Below are 26,058 nucleotides of genomic sequence, written 5' to 3' on the forward strand. Positions count from 1 at the left end.
CTTCTTGTGATTGATTCAATTGACTTTTTTTTATTAATAGTACTATTAAAAAAATATAATAAAAACTGCTTAACAGAACAATATATTATCATTAATACTTCAGATAAGAGCATTTAGGTAAAACATCTTAAAATTTCTAACATTAAATGTACAGAGCGAAAAGAAGGACCACCCTGAATAACTTTCGATTTAATAATTGTATCTTCATGTTCTAAGATTCCATCGTAATGGCTCGAAGAGGTGACCTCAAATATGCTAACTAAGTGCAGGCAATATTTTTAGTTACAAAATCAGACTCAAAAACATACTTTCTTACATTAAACATACCTTTTTTTTGAGGGATTTAGATTTCTGAGCCAAAATCTGGGAAATATGGTCCCAATAGTTTGGTCAGGAGAGCGTTTCAAAGTTAGGACTCCATAATGTAAATCTCAGTTTTTGTGTATTTCGCCATATTTCAAGAAGCGAATTGAAAAATTTTTGCACACAATTATGAAACTGGTTTGTCCAAAGTTAAGTTCACGCAAAAAGTAAATTTTAGAAAAAAAAATTAGTATTTTTTATTTCTTAATAATAAAAAATTTTGAATTGTATAGTATAAAATTTTAAAATATCTAATTTTACATAAGCAGAATACAAAATTTTAATGGAATTGGTTGAGTTCCTGAGAAATCAAATTTTAAATTTAAGACTTTCATAAAGTTTGATTTCTCAGGAATTATTCAACCAATTTTGCCATGAAAAATAAGATACTTTAAAATGATGTAAAAAAATTTATATATTAAAATTCAAAATTTTTTAGAATATTAAATATTTACTTAACTTTATTTTTTTGCCTAGAATTATCTTTTGATACACAAATTTTATAATTGCGCTTAAATTTTTTCTCTAGATTTGGCGAAATACGGCAAAAGTAAAATGAGCATTATAGGGTCAAAATTTTGGACCGATTTTCTGACCAAACTATTAGGACTAAATTTTCCAGATTGTGGCTACCCTTTGTATATTTAGAGTCAGAAATCCAAATTCATTGAAACGAAGTATTCAATTTGAAGTATACAATTCAGAGATAGGTTTTTGTGCCAAATTTCGTAACTTATAATAGGGTTTGAGAATACTAGCTAGTATATTTGAAGTTATCCCCTCGAGCCATTATGATCGAGTCTTAGAACGTGGAGATCCGATCATTAGATCAAAAGTTATTCAGGGTGGTCCGTTTTATTTGTGCACTTTACATACCTTCTAATTTGTACAGTCCCTGAAAAAGGCCATTGTTGTTGAGGTAATACTGCAAAACTATTAAAATTGAGACTTAGAACTTGAACATCTGTTAAAATTTTGTTCAGGGTGGTCCTTTTTTTTTTTTTGAAAGCACTGTATCTAACTAAGATTGTTCCCAGCTTTATCTAGATTTATTTTTTTAACAGTACTTTACTTTTTCACTGAAGATCCTTTGAATAACACACTTGAATAATTTACACTAAGTTTTGTTAAAACTAATATTTACTATTGTGACATAACAATAAATCACTATTACTTTCTCTACATAATAAAACAATCATAAAATAACATAAAAGTGTTTGAAGTCATCCCTAGAATTCTATTGGAATTGGTCCAATGAAATAGCTTTATAAAGAGTAGAATTAAGAAAAATTCGATTGGATTTAATGATTCCCCCCCCCCCAAGTATTTATCAAAGCTCTGATAAAATGTATTAATAATGCTCAGCTACATTTAAAACAATATTAATCTAAAATACTTAAATTTTTCTAACAAAAATCATTACACATACTAATCACTGAAAACTAAAATCATAGATATTTTCATTCAAAATAAATACTGCCACAAACGTTTAAAGACAGATTCAATTTGTTGATTGGATAATGAAAAGTATAAATTAATTTAGCTTAGAAAAAAAAATTATATTATTATAAGCTACTCATGGCAAGTGCTTCTTAATTTTTTTATAAACACAAACTATGCATTTAATAAGCTTTAAAATTATTTGTATATGATTATACATGAAACTAAATGATTATAATTGAATTTTTAATTTAAAATGTTAATTTAATAGCGCAAAATTAGGAAACTTTATCACAGGCCAGTAATAACATTTACAATGGCTACCTTCTTTTAAAAAGGATGTGGTCACTTTTTTAGAAATTGAATATTTTAAATAATTAAAAAAGACAGTCAGTATCGTAAATATTCTGAAGCATTTAAAAAAAAATATTATAAACATTACAAGATTTATCTCTAAAATGAAGAAAAATTTTAAGAAGGAAGAATAAAATAAAGTTACTTTCAGAATGTTATAAAATATTAATAATAATCCCATATATTTATTCAAAAAGTAATTCTAATAAAATGCACAGGGTTGTATTTTCCACCAAAAAGAAAAACAACAATTGGCAAATAATTACTTAACCGCTATTCATCATATTTAGTTGCCTTGCAGCAATCTTTCGTTTTGTTCTATATTTGACAACTACTGGAAAATTGCAATTTAAAAGTATCACATTTATTTACTTTTCATTTACTTATTTGTCTGTTTTGGACAACAAATAATCATTAACATGCATCTCTCTCTCATTATTTCTCTTGCGGTTATCTATAATAACAATGACTTTAAAAAAAAATTCACAATGTTTAGAATATATTTATAAATTATACTGTTAATGAAATATTTTAAAAAATTATACTGTGTGTGACATATTTTCCACTTAAATCAATATTTTTTTCAACAAATCAAGTGATATAAATTTTGATGTTAAAAAAATTATAGTTCTTATTTAATAGTCTTCAGAATAAAAAAAATAATAAGTTTTAGCAACTGGATCAACAGTCTTAAGCAATTTGCTAAAAATAAATAAAAAATAGGCAATAATGGTAACAAACGATTTTTAAGTCTTAAATTCAAAGAAAATTGAAGATACATTTTTCATTTTTCTTTAAATTAAAAAAATATAACATTTCTTATGGTAAAATTTTTTCGTGTGTCTATTTCAAGTTATACAATGATTGCTTTTGTGTACAATAATTTTTAAAATATCCACATGTATCACCAAGCTCATAATTTTTTATTTCTAGTTAGGCTCCAAAAGATGTCATTTTAATAAAAAACCACTAATATATAGATAGAATAAAACATATAGAAAACCGAAGTAATACTTCTATATTTTAATAGAAACAAATTGAAAGTCATATACATTATTATAGTAAATCAATAAAAAAAATTCTTTTCTCCTATTATAATATAGAAGGAATGCAATAAATATTATTATTACTGATACATTTATGAAAAATTGCTTTTTTACATTAAATGCTACAGTAAAAGTCTGTACAGCTTAAAAATTATTTATTTTAAGAGAGGTAGTATTCATTGTGATGTTTTCCAAAGTCTAGCTTCACAATTATGCTTCTGGGATCCCTACGATTTTTCCTACATGATATTTTGCATGGAACAACTTCTCCTGAAAGAAATTTAATAAAAGATAGTATCTTGTAATTCCAGTTTAAATTTTTTACATAATTGGTTATTGTCAAAAAAAGAGTTCAGATTGAATAAAAGATTTCGCAAAGGTCCTGTTGTCAGATAAAATTGTGCCTTTCAATAAATATGATTTTAATAATTGTTGTGAGTTCGTAAGTTATTTATGACTATCAGGTTAAGTTTTGTTCATTATTTGCCAGCAGCAATCATTTCAATTATAAAAAAATACTTTTTGAAAATAAAAAAAGCATTTTTTTTTAATATTTGAAAAGTTACTCTAATATTGCATCGTTTAAACCAGAGATGGGCAAACTACGGCACGCGGGCCAACTTCATGCACAAAATATTTCCTGAAGATGAGATCAGTTAAGCATATAAAATGTAGATAGTCTGGTGTTTGAAATTTTGTAATTAGCAAGACGCACAACAAATTAAATTGTTATAAGTATTCACAATTAATAACCACTAACATTATAGGTTATGATGATAAAATCAAATTTGAAATGAAAATAAATTTAATACAAAAATTTATAAAATTAAATATTATAAGAAAGTGTACTAATGTTATATTTACACTAAAAAATTTGCATTGAAATTATGTGCTTTTAACAATAAGTAATGATTATTGCTCATTTTAAGTATAACATATAAAATGCATGCTGACCATAAAATGTGCGTCAAGCTCTAGAAAAATGTTTCTGACTAACAGTGTCCAGTCAATTTCACTCCAAAATACTATCTCAAAGGAAAAAAAAAACTTTACAGGCATGTTAATAGTATTTTCGGAGCATTCTAATTTGACACAAATGTATATTTATTCACTAAGTAAAATAAAAATAAACATTTAGATATTTATTGACTAAACATTATTAATCAAGCAAAAAAAAAGGCACACATAGAAATATTTTGTTAATTGTATTACTAACCTTCAATCACATAAACAGGACATGGAAGAAGGAACATTGTTTGTTTCCAATGAGTTGTAGGTGCCTTGGGAGATGTTGAAAGAACAACCTAAATGAAAGCACAAAAGAATTTGGTATACAATCAGGTCTCTCACAACACTATGCATAACTTTTTAATTTATATACTGCTTTATACCTTGTGCGTTAATCCTTTCTCAAAGAAGCAATCAAAATATCCCAGGAGAGCTGTGACTTTACATTCACGAGCCATTTTTAATTCAAAAGTTGAGCTGAAATCTGTATCGCTTACCTCACATTGGGTAAGATCTAATTCCTGTATAAACAAAATTTTAGTTGAGAATTTATAAAGTACAAAGTGAAGTAGATAGATAGGAATATTAAATTGAAATAAATAATAATAATAAAAAAACTTGTTACATTAAAAAAATTTTCTACAAAAAAATATTCATTATAATTGATAAAATAACTATAAAAATTTATAAATAATAATAAATATAAATGCATTAAAAAGAAAGAAAAAAACTTTCAGTCAATAATTTCATTAATATAAAATGAATAAAAATTGACACCAGAAAAATATCTTTCAGAAATTTTCAGTTACTTTGATTCTTTCCTGTTTCACGAAATTTTTTTTTTGGGGGGGGGGGGGTATTTAAAAATTCCTTGAAATTTTTTGGATGAAATAAGTTCTTGGTAAAGTTCTAGGTATAAGTTCCTGACATAAGTTTTTTCAGCTTTTTGCGATCGCTCTCTTTTTTATAATCATCCCGCATTATTAACGTTTAAATGTCTAGAACATGTATGTGAAATGTAGCGTCAAATATCAGTAACTTATTCCTCAATTTCACATTATACATATTTCTAACATATATCAACCTTAAGACTTTAAAAATCTTAAATTTTAAATCTTTAAAGCCAAAAAAAAAACAGTTTTCGTTTTGCACAAAAGCCTTCAAATGTGTACTTTAAACTAAGTGAAAGTCAGGGTTAAAATGTGGTGAAGAACTTAGTTGAGGTTTCCTTTTTTACATAAGAGATAATTTAGTTAATAAAATTAGAATATCCAGGTCTTGCATAGTAAAAAAAGATTTTATTATACACTATAGAACTTTAAAAAAAAAAGAAGAAGCAATGAACAGCAACTTTATAAATAAACCAAAATTAACTGAGTGGACAAAAATTAGTTTGCCAGTTTTTAATTTACACCACTTTTTTTCTTATTTGATTATATTTATTAATCAGAGCACTGCTCAGATGTATCAGTAATGCTAAATATTGTTTCACAACAAAGCTAAAATTGTTAAGTTCATTAATTAATTTAAACAAAATAATCACTGAATAAATTAAATTATAACAATTTTTAATAAAGCTTAATACCCCTATGAATTCAAGGCAAGAAAATTAATAAGTCAGTTAGATATCAAATAAAAATGTTAATTACTTTTAAGAAAACAATTTTCTTAATTATTTAAATACATTAACTACATATTTAATAAATTTGAAAGGCACAAGTATATAAATAAAGATACAACTAAATTTGTATAGCTTATTTTTTTTTAATTGCAGTAGATTAGGGAATTATTTTACATACATCTAATGAAAAATTATAATCTAACTAACTGGTGGTTTAGCTAAAGGGAAAAATTGGGTGAATGTTTCTTCCCTATACACTATTTCCCTATCTAATAATATGGAAAAATTGGTTTTGGTACGAGGAGAAGACCGCAGGTTAAAATATAACCTTTATTGAGCAGCAGCGTCGGTGGGTAAAAAGTTACACTTTCATATTTATTCTCTTTATCCAATCTACTCATTCTTTAAATAAAAACTTTATTAAGAATAATAGTCTTTAAAATACAATCAGAAGCTTAATGTATAAACATAGTTCATACTACATAGATATATTTTTAAATAAAAGATAGTACCGCAAATAGCTACTGTATTTCAATATAACAAATAATACTTAAAAATAAAAATATCAAAAATTTCTGATGTAATAACTCGCCTTCCATAATCAAACTGAAGTTAATTTCAAAATAACAGAAAAACACATTTAAAAATCAAAACATATCAAACCTTGACTACAGCTGGCTCACTACAAGCATACTCTTGTTTCACTTCTTCCACGTTAGCTTCTTTAATGACGTCTTTTTTCATGGCTGACATCTTAAAGCCATAGACATCATCCCAGAAGTTAACATACTCCTTATACTTGGCTGCAAAATTAATATTTGAAACACTAAATAAATATTTATTGAATAAATAATAACTTGACTTAACGTTAATAGAGTGACAGTCTTTTGGAGCTATTTGCTGTAAAAATTTCACTTAATTTCAAGACTTTATTTAATATATATCTTTCAATGAGAAATTTAAAAGGGAAAGAAAATGTTAAAATTATATAAAACTAATAGGTACAAACTTAAAATGGTTGTAATACTTTATGTGTGAAACAAATAATGAATATAATTGGTTGTGACTATTTCTCTCTATAATATTCGTAACGGTCTAATATTCATTATTGACTCAATAATATGTAAGAAACGTATATCTCTTTTGATCAAATAGATTTTAATAACGTTTAGGTTTAAATATTCATAATAACAAAAAATAAATATTTTTAATGAACTTTACTAAAACATAAATCAAAACCAGGAATACAAAAACTAGTAGTTTAGGTTTAAATATTCATATTAACAAAAAATAAATATTTTTAATGAACTTTACTAAAACATAAATCAAAACCAGGAATACAAAAACTAGTAGATATCGGGAAAATTAATTTAAATCTAAAATAATTAGTTTTAACAAGTTTATTTTAAAATTTACTTTTTTTGTGACATAGGTAATTTTAAATGATATTGTGATGTAATATCATAGGTAATTTAAATATTTACTGAGTGTTCCAAAAAATATCATCAATTTAAAAAATGAATTGAAGAAAAACAGAAAGCTTTAAAAATTTTTTTAGCTTGCTACAATCTGATCAGGAAACTAGATTTTTTCCAGCCAACTTCCACAATTAATTAAAACCTTTTTCATTAAATGGCATTACTAATAGAAAAAAGAAAACAATATTTTGTGTTGTATTTCAGACCATTAACTTGAAAATTGTGCCATGTTATTGCTGTTTAGAAAAGTCAGACTTATAAATTTTATTTTAAGTTGCAGCGATGCCTGTTTATATATTTTGTAGCAAATTTCAAACAGCGTGAGAAGAAAAGTCTTCAAATTTAGTTTAATTGTGACTTCATACCATTGGTAATTTTTTGAGCACTGTGTACAATACTAATTAAAAACTTACAGTCATGAAAAAAAAAAACGAGAGAGAGTGAAGTTTATTTTGGAACAAACATGTCAAAAAAGTAATTGATTTGGATCAAGAGTAGTTTTGAATTATTAACATATTAATAAACAAAAGTTTAATTAGAATGCACGAAGAAAAAAAAATTAATAATAGCAAATCAAACATAGTGAATATAAGATTTCAACCTACCTACATCACTAACAGCCAGAATAGAAATAGTTGCCCTGTCAGGAAACATAGCACCACCAGGAGCTAGAAACTTATTTCTGGCATATATAACACTATCTAACATGCCTTCAAAAAGAAGAAAATATCCCATCCATTCAGATATAATCACATCCACTTTTCCACCCTGAGGCATTGGCATGTCTTCCACACGCCCTTTAAACAAATTAATCACATCATTGTATCCGTTTTCACTGAAAAAAAAAAGAAAGCTATATTTAATATTTATTACCGAAGCTTCTTACTATAGAAAAATAAATTTGGAAAATAATATTTTATCAAAAAATAAATGAAGTAAAATAAGTATGTTTCTTAAAAAAAATTAATAATTGAAGTTTCAAACTACAACTTAGTAGATAAAACTAGTTTTTGAAGAGGGCATCAATTGATAAATAGGTTAATATCTTACCAAGAACTGGGATTCAGCTGGTTGGAAATAAGTATTAAAATTTAGACTAATGTATTGATATCAACATTAATTTCAAAAAAATATACAAGTATTGCTGAAACAGAGTTACTACATTAAAAGCATAATTTTTCATTACAAAAAAATTCACCCTAACCAGAAAATAAATAAATAAATAAAAAAAACCTAAAATTACTAATTTTCTGGAAACTACACTTCAAGCTTTAAAGTTATTCAATAGCATGAAAGCCATGAGTCAAAGAGGGCTGAATTTAGGTATTTATACAGAACCAAGGTTTTCATACAGATATACAAAATCAATTTAAATCTCTTTTTTTCATATTAACATTTAAAAGGCTAAAGTATTTAAAAATACAGAAACAAATTTCAAGCTTGCTTTATAGTTTAAAATCCTTTCAGCAATAAAATTCCCTCATTAATTACTTTGCACCCTTAAAATGATGAACAATGACAAAACTTTTCCAAAAATTCTCAAGGATGAAAATTATATTTCATTGAAGAATGAACAAAAATTGGTCAAAAATAATATTTGAAAGTACACTAATTATAATCATTTGTTAAAATTTTAAGAAGAATTTAAGAATTAATTAAGAATTTAGTTTATCTCTAAAATAAGATTTAAAAAAAGAGATTCAACCAAAAATTTAAAATTATGTCCCTAGTTTATTTGCATAGGAAAAATTTTTTTTCTTCACATTTTGTAATAGTCTTAAGAATATATTTATATATACACTGAGTATACATATATATTTTTTTAGAATGTAAACTTGATTTAGATCCATTAACAAATATTATCCAAATATGAGTAAAATAATTGATACACATATGATTATTACATAAACATAACAATCATTAAAATCAGATTAAAATATGATTTTTATCAAAATACCATGACTTAGTTTTATTACAAAATATGATTAAAAAAATTACACAAGGTATCTTTCTCATTTTCAAAATTTGAATTAGTTTAGAGATTCATTAATTGACATTTATGGTCATTTTAGCACACTTTCAGAAAATAAGGGAAAACCAAGCCAAAGACTAACTGTGAAACACATTTTTAAATTGTTTTTTGTTTTTCAAATCTTAATACATACTTAACAATATCGATGGCTTGAAAAATGACCTCGGATTTATCAACGCCCTCTACGTGAACGGCGCCAGCTTTGGCTGCAAACATGGAGAGTATAGAAGTACCACAACCCACATCTAAAACTCTCTTTCCCTTAAACACATCGGGATTGTTTAAAATGGCTTCTTGGTAAGATACAGTACGAACTTTGTCCTAAATAAAAAAAAATACACACATATATAAATAAAATAATAAAAAGATACAGAATAAGTTCAAAAGTTATGATTGATTCATAATGTTTGTCATTAGTTCAACGCATAATGAGCAAAAAAAAAAAAAAAAAAAAATACCCAGAATAATTTTTGATCTAATGATAGCTGTACTAGAACTTAATCTTCATTAATCGATGGGCTGACTTCAAATATGATAAGTTAGTTCTCATGATAATTTTAAAAATAAGCTATGAAACATAACGTAAGTTACAAAACAAGAGTAAGTAGTAAATATAAGTTGTGATAAATCAGACATAAAAATGCACTTTACTTTCCCTGAATAAAGATACCTTTTCTCAACAGATTGATTCTTAAACGAAACCTGGGAAACATGATCCCAATAGTTTGGTCAAAAAAGCTGTCTTAAGTTTAGACCCCTTAATGTTAATTCCAACTCTTTGCGTATTTTGACATATCTTCAGAACTAAAACTTTTTAACCGAATTAAAAAAAATTCGCCTACAATTATAAATTTTTTTACACAATAATAATTCAATGCAAAAATAACTTTTAGTAATTGTTTATTTGCTTTTACTATTCAATAGTCAAAAAAATTGTGAATTGCTAGGTATACAAATTTTTATATAATATATTTGAAATTATATTTTAAAGAATATAATTTCAAATGGCAAAATAAAAAATTTGAATAAAACCAGCTGAGTAGTGCTTGAGAAATGCAATTCTAAAAGAAGTCAGATATTCAGATTTTTTGAAATATTAATATGTGAAAATAGTTAGTTGCCTAAAAAGAAGCACTCATAGGTGTCCAATATCGATAAGCCTTCTCATAGTGTACCCTAGTAAGTTTTTGTGAAAAATACAACTTATTGGAAGGCAGCCGAAGCTTTAAAGTTTAAGAATATTTCTTTCAAAACTTATTCTCCAATAATGATTTCAATAAATTTGTTTTGTTTTATTTAATTTTTCATCAGCATTGGCACGACAGCCCTTTGTGGGCCTGGGCCTTCCTCAGAAGCTTTTCCCATTCTGCCCTTCTCCCAGCAATTGTTTTCCAGTTCTTTACTTTTAGGATGGCAAAATCCTCATCTACACAGTCCTTCCATCTCTTTTTGGGCCTTCCTCTTGGCCTTTTATTGGAGGGGGTTGCATTAGAGACTTTCAATGCTGTTCGTTCTGGGCTCATTCTCACTACATGCCCAGCCCATATCATTCTACTTAATTTAATAGATTTAATGATATCATCGCCATCAAAGATCCTATATATTTCAAAATTATATCTTTTCCTCCAGTTGTCTTTATCGAGTATAGGGCCAAAGATGGTTCGTAGGACCTTCCTTTCGAAGGTTGCTAATAACTTTTCTTCCCTTTTTGTTAAAGTCCATGTCTCTGAAGCATAGGTCAAAACTGACTTGATTAATACCTTATAAAGTAAGATCTTAGTCTTTCTTTTTATTAAGTGAGATTTCAATAATGATCTTAAACCATAGAAGCAGCGATTGGCTGCGATTATTCTTTTTCTAATTTCGGGATTGATGTCATTTTGGCAGTTTATCTCTGATCCTAGATAAGTAAAATTTTTTACAGATTCAAATTTAAAAGAATCTATTTTAAACAATTTAGGGATGGTTTCCTTTGTACCACAATACATATATTTTGTTTTCTCTACATTCACTCTTAAGTTAATTTTTCTAGCTGATTTTTCCAGTGCCAAAAAATTTTCACTCAGTGCTGTCCTAGATCTTGCGATGATATCTACATCATCGGCGTATGCCAAAATCTGTGTTGATTTATTAAATATAGTACCTGTAGTATTTATGCCAGCATCTCTAATAACTTTTTCTAAGGCTATGTTGAACAGAAGACATGCTAATGCATCTCCCTGTCTAACTCCATTATGAATTTCAAAAGAAGTGGATAGTTCCCCTTGAATTCGTACTGTTGAAATGGTTTCAGTGAGTGTGAGCATTACAAGTCTGATTAATTTTGATGGAATATTAAAATCATATAGGGTCGTTAATAGCTCAGTCCTATTAATACTATCATATGCCGCCTTAAAATCCACAAATAAATGATGGGTCTCTATTCCAAATTCTCTACATTTCTCCAAAGTTTGTCGTAGGGTGAAGATTTGGTCCACTGTGGACCTTCCTTTGCGGAAGCCACACTGAAAGTCACCTATGACGCTGTCTACAATGGGAGACAGACGTTCAAATAGGATATTTGAGAAGACCTTATAGGCAACGCATAACAGACTTATTCCTCTATAGTTGTGACAGTCCAATACATCCCCTTTTTTATGTATTGGACATAAAATACTCAACTTCCATTCAGTAGGTAATATCTCTCTCTCCCAACTAGATAGAATAATTTTCCAGATGTTGTTCACAATAGCGTTCCCACCATATTTTAGAATTTCAGCTGGGATATTATCTGGTCCTGCCGCTTTATTACATTTCAGCTTGTTCATAGCGTGTTGTACCTCTTCCAGGGTCGGAGTGTCAACCAGTGTATCATTGATATTGTTGACCGTAAAATTTAATTCACTTGACTCATTGGAGTTAAGTAAATGGTCAAAGTGTTCAACCCATCTGTCCATAATTTTATTTCTCTCATTAACAATAGTTCCATTTTCATCTTTACAAAGAGAGATCCTTGGTTTAAAGTCTCTTCTTCCCTCATTGATGACCCGATAAAAAGCTCTGCTTTCATGGTTGGTCCTAAGAGATTCGACTTCTTTAAATTGGTTCTCCCTGTAAGCTTTCTTTTTTCCTTTGTGTACTTTCTTTTCCTCTCTTCGTGCACTCCTATATTCATCAATTGATCCTCTGGTGAATTTTCTGTTAAGCATATTTTTATAAGCTTTATTTTTTCTTTCATTGACCATTCTACACTCTTCATCAAACCAGTCAGTTCTTATTGATCTTTTTTTCCTGCCCAGCAGCTCATGTGCTGTTGAGAGTATAGAATCTTTTACTTGTTGCCATTCCCTATTTAATTCATCGCAATCCTCTTTCGCATTAAGCTCAGTTGAGAGTTGAGTTTGAAATTCCCTGCGAACCTCAGGATTGCTCAACTTATCACAATTAAATCTTACAGAATTGATCCTTCTTGCTTTTCTCACCATTGAGATTCTTTCCCTTAGCTTACAGATCACTAAATAGTGATCAGAGTCTAAGTTAGCTCCTCTGTGAGTTTTTACATCTAAAAGATTTGTACGATATCTAGAGCTAATTAGTATGTGGTCAATCTGATTTCTGTATGATCCATCAGGGGATCTCCACGTTACCTTATGAATGTTCTTATGTTGAAAGAAAGTGCTTCCAATTATCATATCATGAGATGCAGCGAAGCTAATAAGCCTGACTCCATTATCATTTGAGACATCGTGTAAACTATAGTTTCCCAAAACTGGTCTAAATTCTTCCTCATGACCAACTTTAGAGTTGAAGTCACCCATGATGATCTTCACGTCATGTCTTGGGCATAAGCCCCAGAGGCGATCTAACTCGTCATAAAAATTATCTTTTTCCTCATCATCTCCTTCTTCAGTTGGTGCATATACATTAATGATGGAATAGTTGGCAAAACTTCCTTTTAAGCGTAATAGACATAGTCTAGGGGAGATAGCTTGAAAATCAATAACCAGATGGCTGAGTCTTTTATTTAAGATGAAGCCAGTTCCATATAAATGTTTTGTTTTATGACAACTGTAGAAAAGCGTGTGTCTTCTCTTTTCCAAGACTCCACTACCAGTCCAGCGCATTTCTTGTATAGCCAACAAGTCCAATCTATATGAGTCCATTTGCTCGATCAGTAGTTGCAGATTTTTACTCTGATAGAGAGTGCGTATATTCCAGTACCCAAATCTCATTTCCATTGAACGTTTCCTGGTCAAATTACATGAAGGCAGTCCGGCATTTACTTCTTTGGATTTCGAAACATGTTGGTTTTTACGAGGTGGAGTTGTTAGCCCCACGCCCAACCCCCAACCTGGAGGACCAGGGGGTTCCTCTTTGTCTGGTGTCTCCCCTCCGACCTGTCCGGCTTGGGTGACTATTTAATTTTTAATGAAATAAAAACAAAACGTAAGAAAAAGTTAAAACTTTAAATAACATTAAGTTAATTTACAAATAATCCAAAACATGGAAAAATAAATTGGAAGATTTTAAATTATAGAAAATGCCATGAAAGAAATTAATAAAAATCAACAAGAAAAAATGAATTTTATAAAATAAGTATATTACATGTGTTAAAAATAAACACTTTTTAAAAATAGTTTGGGCCCTGAAATATAAGACAACTGTTTATATAGCGTCAATTTAATTTCATATTATGTTTGCATACGTAAAGAAAACTATTCATTAGATGCAATTACACACAAAACATTATTACTATTTTACTTTTTACTATGAAAATGTGGTTCTAAATGTATGTTTTTTTTTAAAAAAAAAATTGGCCTTTATTTAGGTAAGAAACGTGCATAACTTTCTTTTTTTAACTACAGATATAGTTACTAATATTGTTACAAATATTTTCCCATACTAAAATTTATTTCAATCATATTTAATTGGATCAATGATAATTATGCTGAAATACTTAATGTATTGTAAAATTTTACATTTAATTTTGATATGTAATTTGTTAATTTTAATAGCAGAAATATGAAATCCATGGACTAAAAGAAAAAATCCTATAAGGAAAAATGATACAAAATTAACCTAATAATTGATTTGAAAAATAATTAAGAAAACACACAAAAGCTAATAAATAAAAAAAAATTATTTAACATTCTTAATTTTTTATGCCAGAAGGTTTATAAAGAAATAAATTATTAGCTATCCAATTATGACTGAAATTCATGACATTTCAAGAAAGCAACATAAACTCAAAGAACTAAAAAAAACTTAATAAAAATATGAAATTCAACTTCTTGAAGGTTTTAAATAAATAAATGTGAAAATAGTTAGTTACGAAAACAAAAATTAAATTACAAGATAAATAAAGAGATACCTGAAGCATTTCATGGTGAATGGCAAAGTGATCATATGTACTGAAATAATAATCTTCATCCTGGTTGTAAGGTTTTGTATCATAGATGCTGGAAGGCTTATTGATATTATTAACATAAGAACACTGTTGGTTGTTGCACAGCAGAACTGTTTTCGCAGTTTCCCTACAACAATTACACATCTATATGTTATTAACACTTACAAATAAAAGTGCCAGAGAAATAAATTTTTTAACTATCATTTCAATTTAATCTTTTTTCAAGAGATCAGACAATAGAAAAGTACAAAAAATTATTAAAATCAATTGAAAAAAAAGGTTACATTATGATAAAAAAAATTATACATAAGAAGCAGGGAGTTAGTTTAAAATTAATTCAGGAACAATAAATGCAAGAAGAAATAAAAACTCACAAAAAGGAATTATGAAAATAAAAAATTTGACTAATTACCAAATAAATAAAATAATAAACTGAGGAATACAAAATAGTTAACTGCTAATAAAGCACATTTATTCACCACTTCTCTTAAAAATAAAACCAACCAAACTCCTGCTTTCCTTTTTTGACGTCATAGTCCGAACTAGCGATACAGGTTCATTTGTTTCCGTAAGATACACTTACAATAAAGTAGAAGTATTAGATATTTTTGAACAATAACATTCATTTATTTGAATTCCCAAGGTGAGAACAATAAAGGTAGTTTAATATATAAAAAAAGGTTATGCTTTAGAAACTGAGCAATCTGTAGTAAATTGCTAACATCATACTTTAAAGTTTGTTTTACTAAATCAATTATAGACAATAGGAATAAATATTGAATGATTAATTTTGTCATGTGATTAAATTATATTGTGCTTATGTAAAAAAAAAAAAAAAATAGTAAAATATGTTTTAAACTTTTTTTTACAACTGACTTGTATTATTAAGCTATAAGTAATTTTGGTTTTTACTATTAATAACTATAAAATAACACAGAGTATTTGAAATGAATATTTTAAACAAGCTTACTAAGTGTCACATAAACATAAAAAAATTTCATATAAGTCATTTAGAAATAAAGTTTCATTTTCAGGGTGCATAGCCAAATTATTCAACAAAAATAAGCACCTTTTAAGCACTTTTCAAGCACTAAAAATATATTTTTAAGCACTTTAAAAAAATATCATTCATTATGCAGGGTAGCAAAGTTTATGACAGTTGACGGTTTTATCCTGTTTTAACCGTCGTGTAAAAAAAAAAAAAACTTTTGGCATTGTTTTTGACAATTGTCAAAATTCATGAAATTTTGAATCGTGTAAAATGAATGGCATTTTCATACGCTACAGATTGACAATAAGCCGATTGGGGTTGAATTAATTGTGTAAACATTGAATAAAACAATATGAACTGCGTCTTTTTGCATAATTCGAAGCGAAAATCAACATAGTAAATGAAAAATACCATTTTGAAAAAGGGAAAATTAAGCACTTTTTAAAAACACCCAATGAAAAAAGCTTTTAAAAAAAAAAGCTTTTAAGGGCTTTTAAAAAAACGAAAATCGAAAATAAGCACCTTTAAGCACTTTTTAAAAATGCTATGCACCCTGCATTTTATTACAGGGTGCGTGGCCAAATTATTCAACAAAAAATAAACACCTTTTAAGCACTTTTCAAGCACCCAAAAAATATTTTCAAGCACGTAACTAGGCAGGGTTGGAAAGTTTTTGACATTTGACGGCTTTATCTTGTTTTAACCGTCATGTCAAATAGTTTTGAAATTTTGAATCACGTAAAACGAATGGCGTTTTCATACGCTATAGACTGACAATACGCGGAAATAGATTGGGGTTGAATTAATTGAGAAAACGTTGAATAGAACAATGTGAACTGTGTCATTTTGGATAATTTGAAGTGAAAATCAATATAGTAAAGGGAAAATCTCATATTGAAAAAAGGAAAATTAAGTACTTTTTAAAAACACCCAATGAAAAAAGTACCTTTAAGGGCTTTTAAAAGACAGAAATTGAAAATAAGCACCTTTAAAAAAGCTATGTACCAAGTATTACATGCCAATTGAGGATTAAATTAATATCACTCATTTTTTAAAAATCAATTTTTATCTTCATAATACACATTGCATAACTCAGGCTTCTTAGTGGATGAAAGAAGACATTTTTCAGACCAGTAAACATATTTCAGATTAAAAAAAGGGAAAACAATAAACTAAAAACAGTTAAATTTGTTCCACTTAATTATAATTAGGGCTCACACCAGTTAATGGTCCAAAAAATTAATATGGTAAACAAACCTGAGAAAAAAAAATCAAACTTTACAATTGCATGGATTTACGTTATGGTTCACATAAAGAGTTTTTAATTGCCATATATTACACCCTAAAACGAATTAGGCTCATTACCTCAAAATGACAAAAGCTAAGAATTTATTAAAATTAAATGAAAAAAAAAAGTTTAATATTAGTAAATACAACATAATAGATTAAAATCAGCTGACAACAACTAAATAAATAAATGACGAAAACAGAGAAAGTCAAAACTAACAAAATATTATATCAAAAATTATCTAAAAATTCTAAATAAAATAAATTTTAAAAGAGCGAAAAATTGTTTTATTGGTAAACAATTAAACAGTCAGCATATGAAAAAATACCCAATTTTATGATGCCACATATGAGAAATATACATTATAATTGTTAGCCTCATATATCAATAAATGGCACAATAAAAGTTTAAAAATAACAGTTATTCCATTCAAAAAATTTTAAAACTAAAACCTAACCAGCGTGTGGAATAAAATTGGTAAATTTTTTTTTTTTTTTAAATGCATGGATTTTGATGCAAAAAAAACTTTTTTGTAACTTCTAAACATATCTCCAGGCAACAATACTGTCGCCCATGCATATGATTTTAGCAACATTCGTAGAACATGTGGAAACAATTTTCGGGATATCACCATACTGGTTAGAACCCTATGTATAAGTTAAATTTTATAGTAAAAGAATAATTAAATAAACTACATATTTTTAATTTCATAATTATATTGCCTTAAACAGTAAGTTTTAACAATTTCCAATATAATTTTATGTACAGTTCATTGAAATCAATTTCAAAATAATGTTGATTACAGCAGAAAGTTTTAACAATTTTATGTGCAATTGCTGAAATCCATCAATTTTAAAATCAAAAGAAATTAATTATTGTAAAATTATAAAACAAAACACCTCCTTTTAAGATTTGTTACTGCATTTGATGAAAATAATATACGAGTGCATTGATGCTTCAATACATCACCATAATAAAAAATATTAACTGATTTCCTTAATCATAAAATGATTGATTTCTGCTAAAAGATGCAGACAAAAAATCAAGAAAAGTAATGCTATATGCATGACAATGTAATAAATCAGTGAATGGTATAAACAATTTTTACTAGCATTTCTTTCTTTTTTTTTTAAAATGTAGAATCAAATATCCAATTATTTTGTTTCTTAAATGAATCTTTTTCAAATTGCTGTTAGTATTTGTATAAAATGTGATACTCTGAAAACACAAAGAAATCGTGAATTTCAGAAAAAAATATTTAAATAAAATTATACAAAATAAACTTCAGTGTTTGAATTAGTATTCAAATCAATGCATTTGTATTATCAAGCAGAAGTTGGAGATGCCTCTTATTGTGCAAAAATATTAAAGAGAAACTCAATCCAAAATAAGGTGGAGAATTATTTTGAACATAATTTTAGAATAAAATTAGCTCACTTCATTCGATCAATTCGCTCATTAGCTATCTTTAGTCTAATTTTATTCTGTGACAACTCATCCAAAATAGCTTCAAATCGTGATTGGGGAATGGTAATCATCTCATCTTTGAATTTTCTCTCAGCTAGTTTTTCCTGTAAATAGCTCTCGAAGTCTATAAAAGAAAAGTCACATACGTTAATTATTGCTTCAAATTTAAATAAAAGTATCCAATCATATTTTCAGCTTTACATTCTACATCTACAGTGTAAGGATTCGCAAACAGTTTGTGCTGGTTGTCAAAAGAACAGCCAAACAAATTGTGATTGCAAAACAGTACAGTTTTAGTTAGAGAAGAAATTGACACAATCAACTAGAATTTTACACGCAATGTCATACCAATTAACTGAAAAACTTTAAAAACAGAACATTATTTTCAATTCAGTAATAGGTAAAATAAATAACATGTAATACTAAAAAACACAACTTAAGAAAAAAATTCTAAAAATTAGGGATCACTTAGCAACAGGAACAATACTAAATATTAACCTGACAAATAATGAACTTAATTTTTAATAAATACAAAAAAAAAAAAAACAGAGTTCTCACTGGGAATAAAAAGGGGTGCTTTCTCACAGAAAAGGGCACTCACTCAACGCCGTAAAAATTTATCAAATGTGTAATATTAAGAAATAACTGAATAATTGATCCTCAACAACCTTTAAATTATCCTCTTATACTAATTAAAGTGTGTATTTCAAAATGTAATGTTCACTCATTATCAAAATAAGAAAAAAATTTGCAGTTTATTAAAAATAATTAAAGACATCCTAAAAAACAATCATTGAGCACAAATTTTAACCAAATAAACTGAAAAATTATTAAATGATAAATGTTTGGAAAACTCTTTTCTATAATATAAACAGAAATTATGAGACAATGAACATTTAAAGGTGCATATTAAAAAAAAAAGGGCATTTAAATAGGTAAAGATATTAAAAATTCATTAATAATATAACCACCACTCCCTTCCCAAAAAAAAGAGAAACTTATGAAAATTTAACCAGTTAAGAATAATACTAACAAAATAAATATTTGTAATAGTAATCAGAATTAAACAAATAAACATAGATAATTTTACCAGTGTGTAATTACTATTATTTAAAGATTAGCAATGTTTAAAGCAAAACAACAAACAGAAAAGGAATAGTCAATATCTAATATTTAAAATGAAAAAATAAAAGTTGCTAACTCTTTTAGTCTCTTATTTACTTATATATTTTTAATATCTTTTTTTTTCTCAGTGAGCAAGTATTATTAAAAAATGTAGCATATTGAAAACATTTAACATAAAAGTAAAACATTTTCTTAGAATATTTCAATTACTTGTATTTATTATATTACTTCTATATAAATATCAATATTTTTAATGTTAAGTCTTAGTATTTTTAATGTGAACTGTCAAAAAACTGAAAACTAACGAAGGACATAAATTTTTAATTTAAAAAGGAATAAAATACGGAAATTAGGAAGTAAAATATGAAAAGTTGATAGCGAAAATGGAAGGAATTGCAAATAAATTTTGAGAATATAAATTCAACTTGAAAAATAAAGAATGTTAGTTGTTAACTGGGACCAATATCTCCATCATAATTCTAATGCCTATTAATGTGAATATTTTTAAGACAATCTATTTTTGTGAATAACTTAGCACAATCTAAAAAGTACAATTTCATCTAAATTGTATTTTAAATATGAAATTAAAGAATTTATACATACCAGTAATCTCCCCTAATCATTTTTAGAAGGGGGGCCCATACTAGCTGCAGTTCTCTATTTGCACCCTCTTTGACCTTTTAATAAAAATAAGCCGCCACCCCTTTAAAACATTGCCTTTTTATTCATATTCCATTTTTAAAAAAATTTAATTCAATATTTAGAATTTAATTCACAGTAGTAAAACTATCTGTGTTTATAGGTTTAATTAAGATTACTATTACAGATACGTATTTTGTCAGGATTATTCTCAATTGTTTACATTTTTATAAGTTGAATTTTTTTCGGAGGTATATGGATGAATTTTTTAAATGGTTTTAAATTTTGAAATTATTTTTCAAATGCTTTTTTTTTTAAGAAACAAAAAGGGCATCTTTAAATATTTATTTTCTTATAATTTTCAGTTCAAGTAATAGAAAAATCTTTCAAATTGATTGTCAATAAGCATTTCTCTTTTAGTTTACTCTTCTTTGAAAAAAATTTGTGCGCAGAGATTGTCTTTTAGCATGATTTTAATTTTTTCTTATAAACTACAAATTTTTCTCTTGATAATGAGTGCGAATTACTTTTTGAAATATACACATAAAATAGAATAAGAGGGTAATTTAAAAATTGAGGAAGTGCCCTGCCCTTTTTTATTCTTAGGAAGAACTCCGTATATAACACGATTTAACAGAAAATTAGTTTTAAAAAGGCATCAGACGATGCTACATATAATTTCATGTTAAAATTTTTTAAGTTAAGACATATTTAAAATTAAATTACGATGTTAAAATCATTGAAAATATGAAATAACATAAGGATAATTTATTATTACTGTATTAAGTAATTTTTTAGGGAGAAACAGAGTGCGAATGCTGCCCTCGAATTGTCAATTAGCAGTTTCCCACCTTCTAATCAAAAATTAGCTGGGGAGCCCTGCATACATATTTTTCTTCAAGCTAATTACAATAAAATTAAAAAAATAAATAAATTATGAGTAAAAATTGCAAAATATAGAAACAATACTGAAAAAAAAAGGTATATTTTCTAGACATTTTCTTTGAAGAAAATATTAACCAAAACATTCAAAATAAATAAAGTTCAATTTCAAAATATGTAAATATTTTATACAGTGTGAGAAAATAACAAAACAATTTTACAGAGAAAGTTAAAAAACTGATAAAACTTGATTTCATTTAAGTAAAAGGTTCAAAATTTTAAAATTTTTTTACTTCAAAAAATATAAAACATATACTTTGACTTTCAATTTGTGAGACAAGTTTATATTGTTCTTATTACACCTGATAATAATTAAGTTATTTTGTAGCTTTCTTTTTCAAAAAAAAAGGTATTTCACCGATTGGGAATTTGGTTTGATGTGTTTCAGGAGTAAAATCAAAATGCGCAAGTTCCTGTTAAATAAGAAATTTTTAGTATTTAAATGTGAATTGGTTGAATACTAGATATTTATTAGACCATACAAATTTAAAGATGGCTTAAATATTTTTACATCTATTCATAATTTAACAATAGCATTAAAAAGCAATTTTTCAGGTCATCTTTTAAGCTTAATGGCATTATGCCTTTCCTGTTTTCTTAAACAATATCTGAAAACAAATGTAAGCAATGTTTTAAAGCTACAAACACAAATGAAGAGAATTTATTTACCAAATGTAAGCAGTGGATCAGATATGTTAAAAGGCTTCATATATTCATCATTATTCCAGGGACAATTCTCTTTGTTTACACTTCTCATTTCAGAGGATGACATTCTCTACAAACAACCAAAATAAAATATGAATTTAGTAAAAAATAGCTTCATAGAATTTTAGTTAATATGAGAAAAATATAAATATTAAAACAAAGTAAAGCAAATTTTAAAAACTATTTTTATAAAATTGATTTAAAAAAATTATGATTTCATTTATTACAAAAGCTAAAACTGATTAAATTTCATTTGTGCTCATTAACAGTTTTAAATCAAATTTATTTTGCTGTTTAATAGCTTTCTTGGTATTGCTAATACCTATTCTACTTGAAAGATATCACTAGTCTAAGTATTTTCACAGGTTTACTTACATGCCCTTATTAGAGGTTTTTAACCCTCTAAGTGTTGAGCCCCCAGGTAAAATTGTATGGAAACTTCTCTGCTACACATATCTCATCCCTTGAATAACATGGAGGAAAATGGGTTTTTTAATGCAGAGAAGCTTGCGGTTAAAATTTCAGAAAAAGTCGGAACTAAGGCTCAGAGGGTTAAAGATAAATTAATAAATTGAATTTAAAGGGAAAACTACAATACAAAGAAGATGTAATGTAACAAGTATGATGAAATATTCTATTTTGAGACAAAACAGAGACCAGGGCATAAAACTCAAAACAGCAAACCTTTTACCGTGATTGCTGATTAAAGTCAAATTTCAGTTGTCTCAAACCAACCGTTACTCAAATTATTTTTATATTTAAGAATTTTATAAATGTTTATTTATTATAATTAGAGATCTCTTAAAAAATAATATAAACCTAGTATATAAAGGTATTTTACAACTTTGGAGAGCAAGGATAATAAATTAAGGAATTTTTACATGTAGGTGTACATTTGCTTGCTTAATAAATTTAATGCACTTATTTAAAACGTTCTTAATTATAAAAATTTTAAAAGTAATAACAATAAATTTATTTAATTGGCATAATGGAATGAATATTAAAATTTAGCTTTCGAAAATCAAAATGATCAATAAACTGTAACTAAAAATATTATTCTGCAGTTAATGTTAGACTGCTTAATCATAAATACTTACATGAGCTCGAATATAATTTATGAATTTGATGTATGTTATGCAGTTCATTTCTACAGATCGACTGAAACCAACAATGTCAAACATGTGCTGAGACCTACAATGTTCAAACATTAGTTCGATCTGGTTAAAAACTTCACTACAGAAGAGGCAAAGAGTGGGAGCTGAGAAAGTAACTTCTTCTTCTCCAACATATTGCAATTCATCATCTTCATCACTGCCGGAATAGTTACCATCTTCCGCATCTTTTAATGTGCTATCTGAAATGATAAATGAATGATCTCATAAGTAGAACAAAAATGTAACCATAAATACTGATAGCAAATTTATATATATATACATATAAAAAAAAAACGTTTAAAAAAAAATTTTTTTTTTGCGTTAAAGTGTAAAATTAGCATTTTAAAACTATTTCTTAAGTTAAAAGGCTATCACCAAATGGTAGTAAACAAACATAAAATTATAAAATGGAAATAAAGTAAAAAATTATTCTTCATTTTATGGTTTGATCAAAATTATAGATATGTTGTGAGAATATTCTATTTGAAATGTTAAATGAATAATCTCATACGTAGAACAAAAATGTTTAATGAGATGTTCATGGAAAGAGAGAATATTTCTCTTAAGTCAAAATTTGAAGAATAATTGAGAATTTTCCCTTCTTATATAATTATACATGAAAAAATAATTATTTTTCCTTTATCATCATAAAATGTTGTTTATTTATCTGTGTTGAAAACATTTAAATTATAAAGGAAATATACACAAAATATAAGTTAATTCTTCATTTTCAGAAGCCTATATGCAACACTTTATATGCATAAACCTAACAAACTATAAAAACATTTATACACTTGCACAATTAATAGACATATTTACATAACATACATTTTCGTTTATTGGGCACAGTTAGCCTTTTCGTAGGATGTATACAGTTTTCACTCATTTCCTTATTTTAGTCTATTCAGGCATCTGAAATACATCCATATAATAGTAAATAATTATATTTTATATCTCTTTAAAGGGTTTAAGACTACAAACTATCAATAACTATAAAAAATTTTTAGGAAAGATTTATGATATATATAGGTCTACAAAAAGAAAAACAAAGGTTGATGCTATTACTAAACTGAAATTATTAGTAATAAATAAAATTAAAATTATTACTAATAAATATTATTTTTGTAAAATATACTGTTTGAAATATATTTATTTTTGGAATAAGAAATAGAAATCTTTATTGTAGTTATAATTTTTTTAAAGTAAAGTATTTAACACACAATAAAATGTTAAAATAATTTAGAAAAATTATGCCTCATTACACATGTTTAAATTTCAATTTTAGAAACATATAAATTGAATCTTAGAAATATAGCTACATTAACACAGATATATTAAAATATTTTAAAAATTTATGATTCACCATGTAAGTTAATTTAGAATTTAACTTTTAAAAATACCTATATATTAAAATAATTTTTTAAAAATATTTTAGGTATGTTTAAATATTTAGATAATAAATATTATCTTTATATTCGAAATTCGTGTTCTCAGAAATAAAAATTAACACACACAATTTGCTAAAATATTTTAGAGAAATTAAGTTCTCTAATGTGAGTTAAAATTCATGAAATGGAATTTTTGTAATTTAACATTAGCATATAATATGCATAAATATTTCGCAAAAATTCTGCTTCACCTTGTATGCTTAAAATTTAAATTTTAGAAACATACAATGACACACAATAATTTGTAAAATATTTTTAAAAAATTATGTTATAGTCTGTAAAAATATGATTAGAATATACATTTAGAGGTAGACAGTTTGCTCATATATTTAATAAATTAATGCTTAATTACGTATGTTTAAAATTTGCTCATTTAAATTTAAACACTTCTAAGACACTAAATAATTCTTTTGCTGTTTTACTGAAATATCACCATTTAATTTAGATTTTAAAAATAATATTTATTTGGACACAATACTTATCTGGAATTTTAATGGAAATATGACTTTAACTTAAAAATAAGTAAATAAAAATAATGTTTAGAAAAATTGATTAAAAAACTATTGCAAATTCAAATCATTAAGTTCTATTTCGAGATGAAAAGTACAAAATGAATAACTGTAAAGCAACTAAGCAATTTATTTTTGGGGAAAAAAAAGATAATTACAGATTTTAAAAAAAAAATCGAAAATTAAAAACTTTTATGAATTTGGATATTTTTTAATGAGTTTTGATAAACTTACTCGATTATAGGTTCATACAATTTGTTAATTTTAAATGCAACTCAGCGTTTATTTTTTTTTTTTTAAATCAAACCTTGATGCCTAATTGTATTTTGCGAGGAAAAAAGACAAGTAACTACCACTATTTAAATGTATCCAAAAAATTTCACATAAATCAACAATTTTTATTACTAATCAGCTGTATTATTTCTTAAAGAGAAATACGCATGTTAGACTAAACGTTTTTCCGCCTTCAAAATAAAGTATTGAAATTAATATTCAAATCAAAAAGAATTAGAATAAGATTAAATTCCAAATCTTTTGAAATAATATAAACACTTAAATAATTATCGATTATATCATTTGTAGTAACAATGAATTGTGATGTTTATACTCGAGCGTTATTACCAGCTCTAACACTTGGTTACATTAAAATTGAAAATTATTAGAGAGATAATTACCATTGTTATTTTCTATAGCAGTTTCGGAGTGCGAAATAACAGATTCCATTTTTTAAAAGTGTTGAAAAAGAATGTTTTTACTTAAAATTTACAATGCTTTATGCATGTGTTTAATAACCGGTTCGACAATTTTCATAATTCAATATGCTTCCTGCTACTTATTTCTTCTTCATCCTACCTCACTGTACTCAATAAATATTAGTCTCAATATTGCGATGCAGGTTCAAGTAAATCAAACACTTCTTTTGTGTAACCATTCTCACCGTATATGGTTATCAAACCTTTATAAGAGAGTAAGAGAACTTGATTGGAGAAATTTACATTGGAAATATGTTTTAACTAATCAGTCACTCGCATGCAATCGGTGGTGGTTAAAGCTGCGTGAATC

The 26,058-nt window shown here is 26.5% G+C and overlaps 1 protein-coding gene across 2 annotated transcripts; it reads right to left on the minus strand.

The window, feature by feature from the left end:
- Positions 1–3,061: 3,061 nt before the first annotated feature.
- Positions 3,062–26,058, minus strand: LOC107457267 (uncharacterized). 2 transcript variants are annotated; one of them, XM_043047602.3, is made up of 12 exons: positions 25,671–26,058; positions 23,868–23,951; positions 22,983–23,239; positions 21,850–21,955; positions 18,445–18,598; positions 14,693–14,855; positions 9,476–9,663; positions 7,916–8,145; positions 6,496–6,635; positions 4,595–4,732; positions 4,420–4,507; positions 3,062–3,473 (listed from the first exon to the last, which is right to left on the minus strand). In XM_043047602.3, exons 2-12 carry the CDS (start codon positions 23,923–23,925, stop codon positions 3,364–3,366), a joined length of 1,632 nt encoding a protein of 543 aa, XP_042903536.2. In that variant the 5' UTR covers positions 23,926–23,951; positions 25,671–26,058; the 3' UTR covers positions 3,062–3,363. The 2 variants fall into 2 exon arrangements, with proteins under 2 accessions (XP_042903536.2, XP_042903537.2); XM_043047603.3 differs by lacking the exon at positions 23,868–23,951 and having other exon boundaries at positions 25,671–25,979.

Source organism: Parasteatoda tepidariorum, chromosome 8 (assembly GCF_982258835.1).
Source record: "Parasteatoda tepidariorum strain Cologne lab strain chromosome 8, Ptep-v5.0, whole genome shotgun sequence".
Taxonomy (NCBI): domain Eukaryota; kingdom Metazoa; phylum Arthropoda; class Arachnida; order Araneae; family Theridiidae; genus Parasteatoda; species Parasteatoda tepidariorum.

Coding starts and splice junctions, on each gene's coding strand:
- LOC107457267 (XM_043047602.3), bottom strand. CDS start 23,925: ATGAGTGAAAACTGTATACATCCTACGAAAAGGCTAACTGTGCCCAAT. Junction 21,956..22,982: donor TAAATTATATTCGAGCTCAT/GTAAGTATTTAT, acceptor GGTTGTTTGTAG/AGAATGTCATCCTCTGAAAT. Junction 9,664..14,692: donor TTCACCATGAAATGCTTCAG/GTATCTCTTTAT, acceptor TTTTTTATTTAG/GACAAAGTTCGTACTGTATC.